Here is a 13,233-nt window from a genome sequence, read left to right as displayed (position 1 = left end):
GAATTCTTGATATACCAAGTACTATCCCTGTGACAGGGAGAGAAATTATCTGAGTGTCATAGGGTTGGTTTGAGAATGAAATAATATCACATATAAAAAGATCACATATGAATAAGATCCCACGAAGGCAAGATTCAACAGCTGATGGACATGTTTAAGGAATGGGAGACTGGCTGTGACTGCCATGAATCAGATTCTAAGATGCTGGGGCTGGTCTGTCTTATTTCTAGGCAGGCTCCAATTTATTTCCCCTCCCTGAAAGCCCACATTCTTACTTTAGTGGGCATGAAGAAAGGGGAAGAGTTCTTGTTTGTCTGTTTCTTTGCTTACTTTTGCTTCTTAGATAAGGTGACCTATTTGACATAGCATAGCTTTGTCTTTATACATACATACAAAAGCTCCATTTTCATTTCTGACACTTACTAGTTAGGTGACGTTAGGTAGGCTATTTTTAGAATCTTAGTTTCCTTTTATAAAATGGGGACAATAATTCCTACACCTTGGCATCACTGTGGGAATTAAATGAGAGCCTGGGTTTCCTTGAAGAAGGCGGACACTAAGTGACATCGAGCCAGTCCTGTGCCTCATTTTTCTCATTTTTTAGAATTATTTTATTCTATTATTTTTTTATGATGAAAAAAACTGTGTTTAGATTAACCAGCTGGACTCAGTTTAGATGATCCCAATTTTGTTGGCAACATCCAAAGCATCATAGTCAGGAGCCAGTCGAACATATGCCTCCTTCTCTCCATCAGGCCTGATCAAGGTGTTGACCTTGGCCATATCCATGCTGTAGAGCTTCTTCACGGCCTGTTTGATCTGGTGCTTGTTGGCCTTGACATCCACAATGAACACAAGTGTGTTGTTGTCTTCGGTTTTCTTCATGGCTGACTCAGTGGTCTGGGGGAACTTGATGATGGCATAGTGATCAAGTGCTTTTATCCTGGGGGCACTCTTTGGAGGGTATTTGGGCTGCCTGCAGAGACGCAGAGTCTTGGGTTGTCTGAAGGTAGGTGATATGTAGATCTTCTTTTTCATGTGACTGTGGATGGCTTTTAGCGCAGCTTTCTTGGCCTTCAAAGGCTTTGCTTTGGCTTCAACTTTGGGAGGGGCAGGGGCTTCCTTCTTAGTGTTCTGCGCCATCTTTGTAAAAGGGAGTCTTTTTATTTTTTTATTTAAATTCAGTTAACTAACATAGAGTGTATTATTAATTTCAGAGGTAGAGTTCAGTGATTCATCAGTCTTATATAACACCCAGTGCTCACTACATCATGTGCCCTCCTTAGTGTCCATTACCCAGTTTCACCATCCCTCCACTCCTTACCCCTCCAGCAACCCTCAGTTTGTTTCCTATGATTAAGAGTCTCTTATGGTTCATTTCCCTCTCTGATTTCATCTTGTTTTATTTTTCTCTCCCTTCCCCTATGATCCTCTGTTTTGTTTCTTAAATTCCACATATACATGAGATCATAAGGTAGTTACTGTCTTTCTCTGATTGACTTACTTAACTTAGCATGATACCCTCTAGTTCCTTCCATCTCGTTGCAAATGGTAGGATTTCTTTTTTTGATGGCTGAGTAATATTCCATTTTATACACACACACACACACACACACACACATATACATATATATACACACACACACATATACACACACACACCATACCTTCTTTATCCCTTCATCTGTCAACAGACATTTGAACTCTTTCCATAGTGTGTCTATTGCGGACATTGCTATTGTAAACATCGGATTGCTACATTTATATCCTTGGGATAAATACCTTGTAGTGCAATTGCTAGGTCATAGGGTAGCTCTATTTTCAAATTTTTGAGGAACTTCCATACCATTGTCAGAGTGGCTGTACCAGTTTGCATTCACACCAACAGTGAGAGAGGGTTCTCCTTTCTCCGCATCCTCACCAACATCTGTCATTTCCTGAGTTGTTAATTTTAACCATTCTGACTGTGTAAGGTGGTATCTCACTGTGGTTTTGATTTGTATTTATCTGATGCCGACTGATGTTGAGCATTTTTTTCATGTGTTTGAGGGCCATTTTGTGTCTTCCTTGGAGAAATGTCTGTTCATGTCTTCCGCCGAGTTCCTAATTGGATTATTTGTCCTTCGGTGTTGACTTGATTTGATCTCTAAATTTGGCAGGCCTTCTATATCCACTGGAATTACACAATCAAAATAAATTCAGTAATGGTTTTTGTCTTACATTCTCTAGGACTACTGAAGTCTGAACAGATGTCCATCCTTTGATGAACCAGTATTCTTGGAGGCCATTAGGAAAGGGGTATATGCTTAACAGTGGGATCTGGGAAAGGTGTAGAGAATAATCTTGTGATACCCCAGAAGAACAATGGACACACTTTTTTTGGAATCCTGCAGTGTTCCTTCAGAGGACACTGTAACTTTTTTCTTCAGTAACTATTCCTTCTAGATAGATCACTGATAAAACTTACTTCATACTGTGGATTTCTGTCATTAAAATGAATCATTTATCCATAATACAAATACTAGTTGTTTCTTTTCTTCTTCTTCTTGGTTACTAGAACATAATTAGTACTCATTTTTAAAAGATCTTGATAATGTGAAGAAAGCTGGAAGACATCTGTTTATTTGGAACAAAAACACTAATGTGTCTAAAAGCAGACCTAACAATTACTTTAAGTACTAATGGCAGATCCATGGCCCTGTTACTGATATGCTGTTTCAGAATCCAAGAATCTGGGGTCAAAACACTGTATTCCAATAAATTTTCTGGGTGACTACTATGCAGACTTTATAGAGTTCTGCTATAGGTAATCAACATGAATAACTCAGGAAGCATTTGGGTAACACATAGTTTGCCTTCTCTCTAAGAGTCCTCAAATCATTGCTAGTACAGTATGAAGAAGGGCAGTGACATTCATTAAGCACTTATTGTATACCTGGTGTTCCGCCAGACACTTGCCATGCAGATCTCATTCATTCTTCATAGAAAAGCCAGGCACTTGACATGCAGATCTTCATTTATTCCCATTTCCCAGATGAGTCAATGGAGGCTCAGAGAGGTTATGCCAATAAGAAGAGATCAGTCACACAGCTAGTAGATGGTAGAATGCAGCTCAGTCTGCTTTTAGCACCTGAATGACTCAGTTCCATTTCTCCTAACAAATCCCTACATGATGTCCTTTAAAAACACTTCCTTGGTCCTTCATTCAATTTATGTTCATTAAACTGAGTTGTTTTCAGTAGTTATGAACTTTTATGACTTTTTTTCTGGTTATTACTGGCAATATGCTTTTCCTACAGTGCCTTGGTAGTTAAACCCACATGTTACTATCTGTCTGGCCTCTTAATAGAATGTACTTATTTGCACAATCTGTTCCCTGTACAGTTGTTTATTTCTTGGCCCAGCTGTAGATTAATTATAATGCCCATGTTTATGTTCTTATGGGTGCTGTTCTAAAATCATTTTTTAAGTCAGTTATTAAAAATGCTAGATGACATAAAAATGGTTGTTCTTTTTCTTTTTTTTTATGAAAAATCTCCTAGTTTAAAATTCCCAAGTTCTAATTCAAGGACAGAAATTAATTTTATGGTGTGAAGTTGGGGGCAATTTATGGAAGCTAACAGAGATAAATAAAACGTGATTCTTTTTCCTAAAACACATGTGATATTGTTTTAAGTCAACAAATTCATTTTAAAGCAAAAAACACTGCTACACAACTCATAGAATGAATAAGGCTGCTGTATTTAGGAAAATACTAGAGTTCAGCATTCCAAGTGTGACCTGTTTTTGAATTCAACCCCTCTAGTGGGGAATTAGAGTTGAACCCTTGGCCATGTGTGTTGAAAGACCTACAATTAAGGTCCAATATCATGTGCCGTCATGACATCTGGAGAAACTGAGGTTGTGAATGGCCTAACTACAATTCCCTTCCCAGCTCTGCTCCCCTAATGAGCTCCACTAGCCAAAGAATCCTCTTAATCATAGGACCAGGTGCAGTTCCTGAATATCAGGTTCCAGTCTTTTGCCAACTCTTGGAATTATTCAAACATGATATTCCGCCCCCAGGGCACAGAGGACAATCCTCTGTTTTGCTCTTACATAGTCTACCTCACTGACCCCGGTTGCTTACTCTGCTCCCAAGTACAGCCTTCTGTGGCTTTGTGTGGCAGGTGGTGAATTGGAGTCTTCCTTCATCGGGCTGTAAGTACATGCAACTAAAAAATTAATCATCTCTTCTGTCCAGGGGTGCCTTCAGCCATTTCGGCAACCATAGGGCAGGAATCCCTCCTCGTCAGTGGGGTGACTAGAAGGCTGTTCAAACACTAAGCCATTCTTTGCAGTTTTCATATTCAGAACCTGTAACTCATGTGAATCTAGCTGGGAAGAAGTTAATAAGAGATATCCATATTTCGAGAGAATGTTCTAGACTTAGCCAACACGGTGAGAAGCCCATTCATTCAGACTGGCAGTGAAAGTGCAGAGTACACTTGGCATAGAGAGTATGAAGAGGAATCGCATGCCATTTGGGGCTTTCTGCTGATACGGCTCTCAAGAAATCATTTCCTCGAACGTTACTCTATGACTGCTGCCTCCAGTGAAAGCATCTGCTAAATTCCTATTACTGGAGAATTATGCAGGATAGACAACTGACACAATTGCAAGAACACAATGTACTTCAAAATGCACTTAATGGGACACCTGGGTGGCTCAGTTGGTTAAGCAGCTGCCTTTGGCTCAGGTCATGGTTCCGGGGTCATGGGATCGAGTCCCAAACTGGGCTCCTTGCTCAGGGGGGAGCCTGCTTCTCTCTCTGCCTCTTCCTGCCACTCTGCCTACTTGTGCACTCACTCTCTCTGACAAATAAATAAGTAAATAAAATCCTTCAAAAAATGCACTCAAAATCTATGGAAGAAAATATTAAAAAGGTTACTCGTAACCTCATTATTTAAAATTAGATATGTTGATATAAGAGGAAGTCCCAACCTTCCAGTTTAAAATTCCAGGTTCAAGAATTTGGTACACAATCTTTGTTGTTTTTCTAATGTCTTCATCAACACAGTTATATGTACACAGGTAAATACATACACAGTAGTATATTTTACAAAAGTAGAACCATTCAGTGCACACAGTTCAGCAAATTGTTGTTGTTGTTGTTTATCCCCAACTCACAATACATCATGATCCTACATTCAGGTCAGTAAATATTTATAACTCATTGTTTTTTTTAAGATTTTATTTATTTATTGAAAGAGAGAGAACACAAGTGGTGGGGAGGGGCAAAGGGAGCAGACCCCCCCCCCCCACTAAGCAGAGAGTCCACCCCGAGGCTCCATCCCAGGACCCTGAGACCATGACCTGAGTGAAGGCAGACACTTAACTGACTGAGCCACCCAGGCATCCCTATGGCTCATTATTTTTTACTAATTATTATTTCATTATTTTGATGAACTGCAATGTAACTACAACCCCCCTGCAATGGGACAGGTAGCTGGTTTCAGTATTTTGCTATTACACATGATATGCAGTGACACTGAAATTAGATAAATCAGGATGAGTCCTAGATCTGTCACTAAAGTATCTGATTGTGGGTACTTTTCCTAACCACTCTGAGCATCATTTTTTTTTTTAAGATTTTATGTATTTATTTGACAGAGAGAGATCACAAGTAGGCAGAGAGGCATGCAGAGAGAGAGAGGAAGGGAAGCAGGCTCCCTGCTGAGCAGAGAGCCTGACGCGGGACTCGATCCCAGGACCCCGAGATCATGACCTGAGCCGAAGGCAGCGGCGTAACCCACTGAGCCACCCAGGCGCCCGTATCATTTTTATTTTATATATAAAATGGAGACTAGGAGAACTGTTCAGGGTTGCTGTTAGGAGAAAATAAAGTTATGTATTTAAATAAACACTTATTATAGTCTATGTAACATTTTAATAAGTGACATGACTTAGAAACCCAAGAACTATTATTAAAAACTTACATACTTTGTCTGTTAAATAGTTCAGGCTTAACTTTAACCATTGATATAACACTGTTACAATCCTGCCATATCTGTGAGCTATTTTCTCTCTTATTTATATAACAGTATGTAAGTATATATAGTACATATAATTTTATTTTATAATATAAAATACATATAACAGTATAATACACAATATATCCAAATTAAAAAATTTAAAAAGTGGACACTTTCTTTCTGTCATGAAATAATGAATCTGTACCTAATTGTAATTTCATAATAAACCTCATACAATAAAAATATTATATACATTATATTTGCAACAAGGTCCAGTCAGAAGAGAGAAACTGGCAATGTGAACAGGAAAAATTTAATCTAAAGAAATATTAATGAGTAATCATGATTAGCCACTGGGTATCCCGCCCGCGACTGGCAGCCACAAGAATAAAAGTAAACAGGAACCAAGAAGAAAAACCCTTCTCTGCTGAGCCTTCCAGTATCCCACCAGCATCCTCTATGGACAGCGTCCAACATTACACCACCTGGCAAAGGAAATATATTTATAGTTCTAGCTGGGACACTAAATAAAGAAAAAGGAAGTTGGATTTGGAGCTGAGAAGCAGTAGAGGAACCTGCACGGTTTTGCCCTTACCACTTAAAATCATCTTACGTAGTCTCAGGAGGGCACACACTGTACCGAAAAACACTGAGATGGAACACGGACTTTTAAATGCATAGTTTTATGATCACCTATTATCCTTAAGACCTCTGTGCAGGTGGATAGTGTTGATGGTCTAGATTTAACTCCACTCTACAGATTAGAAAACCAAGGCAGACACTAATTGATTGCCTAAGATCACCCATTTAGCTACCAGCGTAATATGGCTTTTCTCTCTCTTGATGCCCAATTTGGCTTCTTTACATCCTTAGATCTTTTACATCCTGAAGCAGTGAAACAGAACACACAGGCTTCTTGGTTCTTTCGAAGAATTAATATGTGCAAAGTGTTCAGCTAATTTATTAAGTTTCCTCTTATTTCAAATTAGACAACAGTAAGCTCGCACTGAGGTGGAATGGACTGCACTATTACTATTAAATTTGAACGGATCATAAGAAAGAGCTCTCATTTGAATGGAAACTATCCTAGGCTAGAATTTTAGAAATTCCAATTTCAACCACTATTCACTGTTTTGCTGTGTGACTTAGAGCAGATCATTTCCCTGTCTCTCTAGGTCTCAGTTTCTTCACCTTTAAAGAGGATTTTTATTGATCCCTGAGCTCCCTTGTAATACTATTATTTTGGAGGTGGGATCAATGCTCAGACTTTGGCAATATGCTTTAGGATATACCGGATTTCATCAGCAATCATCCTACCCCTTTCAAACCATTTAAACCTCATCCCTAAGTGGATAAAATCTAAGCATCTCACTGTGACATACCAAGCTTTCTAAGACTTGATCCCTGTTTTTAATCCTGTCTTATATCCCATAATTTTTAACTTTTTGGATTCTTCCAAACACTGTATTCATTCCATTTCTCAGGGTTTCTTTGCATATCAGCCCATTGCAATGTACCACCCTCACTTCTACATCCCAATGGCCATTCCTTGATCTTCCCTCTCCTTTAGGAAGAACGTCATCAACCCTTCAGCCTGGGCCAAGTGACCTTGCTCTGTGCTTTCCTACCATGCTTTGTCAATTTCTCATAGCCCTAGACATTTGTCTGTGGATAAATGAGAGTTCTTTATTTAAAATCACCCCTCACAAGTATAAAGGCAGCCACAAGAACATATTAATGTTTTTATCAGATTGTATTAGAAATGAACTGAACAAAAAAAAAAATGAACTGAACACTTAAAATTCTCATTCCCTGGTTGTTCAGACCTTTTCTACTCCATACTACTTAAAGAAAACTTGGCAGCACGTGATTTGTATTTGTGTATGCCCCACAAAGTCTGTGTTAATGTTTGATCAGGAGTTATCTAATCCAGGTGTCAAATGATTTATTTTGATATGGGTTTCAGCATCCTTGGTCAAAATCTCTGCTTTGCGGAGCGAGGTGTTAATAGCACTATAATATCAAAGTGTCATTTCTGGGCTGGAAATGCTTCACTTCAGCCACAAATGAATATTGTCAAAGGCGATTAACTGTGTCACCTTAATAGATGAGGCTGCTCTCCCTGCCTGCCCTTGCAGGGGTGCTCACCTAGAAGAAATGTTGCTTTGTGAAGGAATGGAAAGGTAAAGAGGGCAATCTGGTAGAGGAAAAAAGTGAAGCGGACCATTAGCCTACTCAGTGTTCAGGGCATGGTTTTTAAGTTAAGTTGAAGTTCAGCAGTTTGGCATTTCTGATATTGCTTAACTATGGAAATTGAATGAGTCCCAAGTGCTTTTTCCTGGGAACTGGGAATTTCTTCAATAAGAAAAGGGGAAAAGTTGGAAAAACAAAAATAGGCTGCTTCCAAATCTTCCCATACTGAATTTAATTCAGAATGGTTATTCCATATGATTTATTTTCATCAAATGCATGAATGTTAATATAAGTTTACAGTGCATGTGCCATAACAAGGTAGAATATATTTTTTCTGTAGCTAGCCCCCCAGACCCCAAAAGCAAATCTGATGTTCCACCTTTAATAAATCTACTATATTAATTCTATATTTATCCCTCCCCTAAATTCTGGGGCATACAAGTAGACTTTTTTATTTCAATTTTTTTTAGAACTTAGAAAGGCTAGGGTAATAAAAGAACACAAAAAGATCTTTTGGAGCTGTTGTTTCTCTTTTACTTTAACAAAAGGTAGAAAGTATAATGTGGGTCTCTGTAATGAAAATTGCATCGCTTGAGTACAGACTTGGACTAAGTGTTAATAGATATAATTATTCCTATAAGCAATGTTGTAATGTGGTGGAAACCACAAGTATAATGGAAATTGGTGATTTATTCTTACTTCTTCATCTTTTCTGAAACATCCATGCAGACGAAGGTGAAACAACTCAAGATTAGATTTCTAATATCCTTAGCTGGTAGGTGGTATATTTCTAATATCCGTTGCTGGTATGTGGGGGACCGATGTGAACTGTCTACTGTCTGTTAGAAGAGCAAGTTCAGGATGAAAACTGAGATCTCCAAAGTTCCAGGGAAATGCACTTTACTTTTAATGCTTTTTAATTACATACGTAATTTAAGTAATCTTTACACAGTGTGGGGCTTGAAATCATGACTCCAGGATCAAGAGTCACATGCTCAAGTGACTGAGCCAAGCAGGTGCCCCTGGAAATATGTTTTTTGCTTTCTCTCTCTCTCTCTCTCTCTCTCTCTCTCTCTTTTAAATTTACAGGAGACCCAACCCTTTCCATTAACTATTAATAAGAGATGAAACTCAGACATATTAATTAAAAAAAATCAAGGCTATTTGAATAGGCATATACATGAATACAAACTAAATATAAATAAATAATTAAGGAAAATTGAACCAAGTAGGTATGATGTTACTATGCAACAGGCAAACCCTTAAGTTCTCACAATGAAAACATGCAAGGTGATGGGAAAAGCCCTCATTTTTAAATAGGAGAGCTTCATTTACCATAACCTAACTAACCTTGGGTAAGAGAAATATCCGATTGCAGCCCTTCTAGCCTTCTTGTTCTATTTAAAGGGGAAAAACCCAGAAGTATTTTAAAAAGTCACAACCCAGGGACACAGTTTCACTAAGAATAAAACCTGATCATAAGACTGTAGAATCCTTCCCACTTCCCCTTCTATACAGACACACACACACACACACACACACACACACACACACACACTACTACCACTACCAGATTAATAGGAACTCCTATTCAACAGGGGAGAAAAAATTCAGAATTCTATAGGAATTTTTAGTTTCTGATACCTATAGGTAAAACAAATAGTAAATGCAGCTTACCCAAATACATATAAATCTGCACACTAAAGATTTATTTGCCCAAGATTCCTTGGTTTAATTTACCATCTAGAAATTTCAACGCACACCAAAAAACATTATAAGGTAAAATTAAAAAAAAAAAATACAGCTTAAGAGGCAGAACAAGGATCAGCACCAGATTTGGAATTATCAGACTGGGAATTAAAAAAAATTTTTTTTAAACCAGTATTTTAAGGCAGAGAATGGAAAAAATGTACAACACACAAAAACAGATGGGTAATGTAAAAACTCTAAGGAAGAATCAAAAGAAAATGTTATTAATAATAATAAAAAGAAACTGAAAGAGAAAGGATGCCTTTGATGAGCCCCTCAATAAACTGTGGACGTGAGAGGAAATAATCAATGAGCTTTAAGAAATATCAATAGAAAATTCTAAAAATGAAATGCAAAAAGAAAAAAAATATAAAAGAACCAAATGACTAAGAACTGCAGGGTAGTTACCAAAGGTTAGAAACCAAACCACATATCTGATAGGTAGCTCAGAGAACACCAAACAGGATAAGTACCAAAATATACCAAGACATATCATATTCAAGCTACAGAAAGTAAAAAAAGGAGTCAATCTTCAAAGAAGCCAAAGGGGGGAAATACATCTTACCTATAGAAAAACAAAGATAAGAATAACACTGGGCATGTTAACTCAGGAACCATGAAAGCAAAAAGAGAATGGAGGGAAACATTTAAAGCGATGAAAGTGGGGGGGGGGGGGAGCCACCAATCTATAATTCTATATCTAGTGAAATTATCTTTCAAAAATAAAGCAGAAAAAAAGATTTCCTCAAACAAACGAAAATTGAGGGGAACTGTAACCAGTAGATCAGGTTTCCAAGGAAGGTTAGAACAAATTCTTCAGAAATAAAGAAAAAAATACAGGTAAGAAACTTGGATCTACCTAAAGAAAGGAAGAACAATGAAGAATAAATGAAGGTGAAATTACGTACTTTATTTTTATCATTCCTAATTATTCTAATGGACAAAATTTATTCAAATAATAATAGCAACAAAGTATTTGGTGATCATGCCTTCTGTTTAAGTGTAATAAATAACAGAAAAGTTACAGGGAAAAGAATTGAGAATCCTCTGTTACTAGGTACTTGTACTAACTGTGAAATGTTATAGTGTTATCTGAAAGATAATGTGGCTTCATTGTAAATATATATTGTAAACCCAAGGGGAACCACCAAAAAAGAGTAAGAAGAAAAAGCATAATTGGTATGATAAAGGAGAAGAAAAATAGGATATAATGCTGGATTAATTCTATACAAAATAGAAAAAGAGTAAAAAGCAAAAAAAGAAAGAAAGAAAAGAAGAGATGAGATCACACAGTATTTGTCTTTCTCTGACTGACTTAATTATCTTGGCCTCATACTCCTAGCTCTATCCATGTTGTTGAAAATGGCAAGATTTCATTCTTTTTGATGGCTGAAGAGTATTCCATTGTATACACCACATCTTCTTTATCCATTCATTAGTTGATGGACCCTTGGGCTGTTTCCATAATTTGGCTATTGTATATAATGCTGCTATAATGCTGCCATATACAGTGCATATATCCCCTTTTTAAAGATTTATTTATTTGTTTTAGGGAAAGAAAGAGAACATTAGCAGGAGGAGGGGCAGAGAGAGAATCTTGAGCAGACCTCCCGCTAAGCATGGATCCCCACACAGGGCTCAATCCCATGACCCCAAGATCATGACCTGAGCTAAAACCACGAGTTGGATGCTTAACCAAATGAGCTGCCCAAGCACCACTTTCCTTTGAATTAGTATTTTTGTGTCTTTGGGAAAATACCTAGTAGTGTGACTGCTGGATTGTATGGTAGTTCTATTTTTAAGTTTTTGAGGAACCGCCACACTGCTTTCCATAGTGACTGCGCCAGTTTGCATTCCCACCAACAGTACAAGTTGGGTTTGGGAGGGTCTGCCTTCCTCCACCTCCCGGCCAACACCTGATGTTTCTGTGTTGTCGATTTTAGCCATTTTGACAGGTGTAATAATTTTGATTTGTATTTCCCTGATAATCAGTGATGCTGAGCATCCTTCCCATGTGTCTGTTGGCCATCTGTATGTCTCCTTTGGAAAGTGTCTATTCATATCTTCTGTCCATTTTTTAACTGGATTATTTGTTTTTGGGGCATTGAGTTTTATAAGTTCTTTATGTATTTTGGAGACTTACCCTTTATCAGATATGTCATTAGCAAATATTTTCTCCTATTCCATAGGCTACCTTTTAGGTATTATTATTACTACTGTTATATTTTCCTTTGCTGTGCAGAAGCTTTTTTATTTTGTTGAGGTCTTAATAGTTTACTTTTGGTTTTGCCTCCCTTGCTTCAGGAGACATATCTAGAAGGAAGTTGCTGCGCCCCACATGAAAGAGGTTACTGCATGTGTTCTCCTCTAAGACTTTCATGGTCTCAGGTCTCATATCTAGGTGTTTAATCCATTTTGAATTTTTGCGATTGGTGTAAGAAAATGGTCCAGTTTATTCTTTTAAATGTTGCTATACAATTTTCCCAGCACCATTTGTTAAAGAGACTGTCTTTTTCCCATCAGATATTCTTTCTTGCTTTGTTGAAGATTAGTTGAACACAGAGTTGGGGATCCATTTCTGGGATCTCTATTCTGTTCCAATGATCTACGTGTCTGTTTTTGTGTTAATACCATACTGTCTTGATGACTACAGCTTCGTAATAGAGCTTGAAATCAGGCATTGTGATGCCCCCAGCTTTGGTTCTCTTTTGTAACATTCTTCTATTTGGGGTCTTTTCTGGTTCCCTACAGATTTCAGAATTGTTTATTCTGGTTCTGTAAAAAATGCTACTGACAGTATAATAGGGATTGCTTTAAATATATCACTTTGGGCAGTACAGACATTTCAACAGTATTTGTTCTTTCAGTCTATGAATGTGGACTGTGCTTCCATTTCTTTGTATCATCTTGAATTTCTTTCATCAGTGTTTTATAGTTTTCATAGTACAGGTCTTTCACCTCTTTAGTTAAGTTTATTCCTAAGTATCTTATGGTTTTAGGTGCAATTGTAAATGGGACTGAGTTCTTAATTTCTCTTTCTGCTGCTTCATTACTGATGTATAGAAATGCAATAGATGGATCTACATTGATTTCGTATTCTGCGACTTTACTGAATTCATGTACTGGTTCCAGCAGGTTTTTGGTGGAATCTTTCAAGTTTTCTATATGGAGTTATCATGTCATCTGCAAATAGTGAAGATATTATTTAATATCTTCCTTGCCAATCTGGATGCCTTTTAGTTTTTTTGTTGTCTGATTGCTATTTCTAGGACTTCTG

At 37.5% G+C, this 13,233-nt stretch overlaps 1 protein-coding gene across 1 annotated transcript; it reads right to left on the bottom strand.

The window, feature by feature from the left end:
- Window positions 1-664: 664 nt before the first annotated feature.
- Window positions 665-1,143, bottom strand: LOC116579033 (60S ribosomal protein L23a-like). The gene has a single exon (XM_032323817.1). The coding sequence runs from the start codon at window positions 1,141-1,143 to the stop codon at window positions 673-675; it is 471 nt and encodes a 156-aa protein (XP_032179708.1). The 3' UTR covers window positions 665-672.
- Between the last annotated feature and the right edge of the window lie 12,090 nt (window positions 1,144-13,233).

The sequence above is a fragment of the Mustela erminea genome, chromosome 19, assembly GCF_009829155.1.
Source record: "Mustela erminea isolate mMusErm1 chromosome 19, mMusErm1.Pri, whole genome shotgun sequence".
NCBI classification, from domain to species: domain Eukaryota; kingdom Metazoa; phylum Chordata; class Mammalia; order Carnivora; family Mustelidae; genus Mustela; species Mustela erminea.
Note: the sequence above shows the minus strand (reverse complement) of the source record. Positions and strands in the feature narration are given on the sequence as shown.

Excerpts from the sequence above, each read along its gene's own strand:
- LOC116579033 (XM_032323817.1), bottom strand. The coding sequence starts at position 1,143 with ATGGCGCAGAACACTAAGAAGGAAGCCCCTGCCCCTCCCAAAGTTGAA.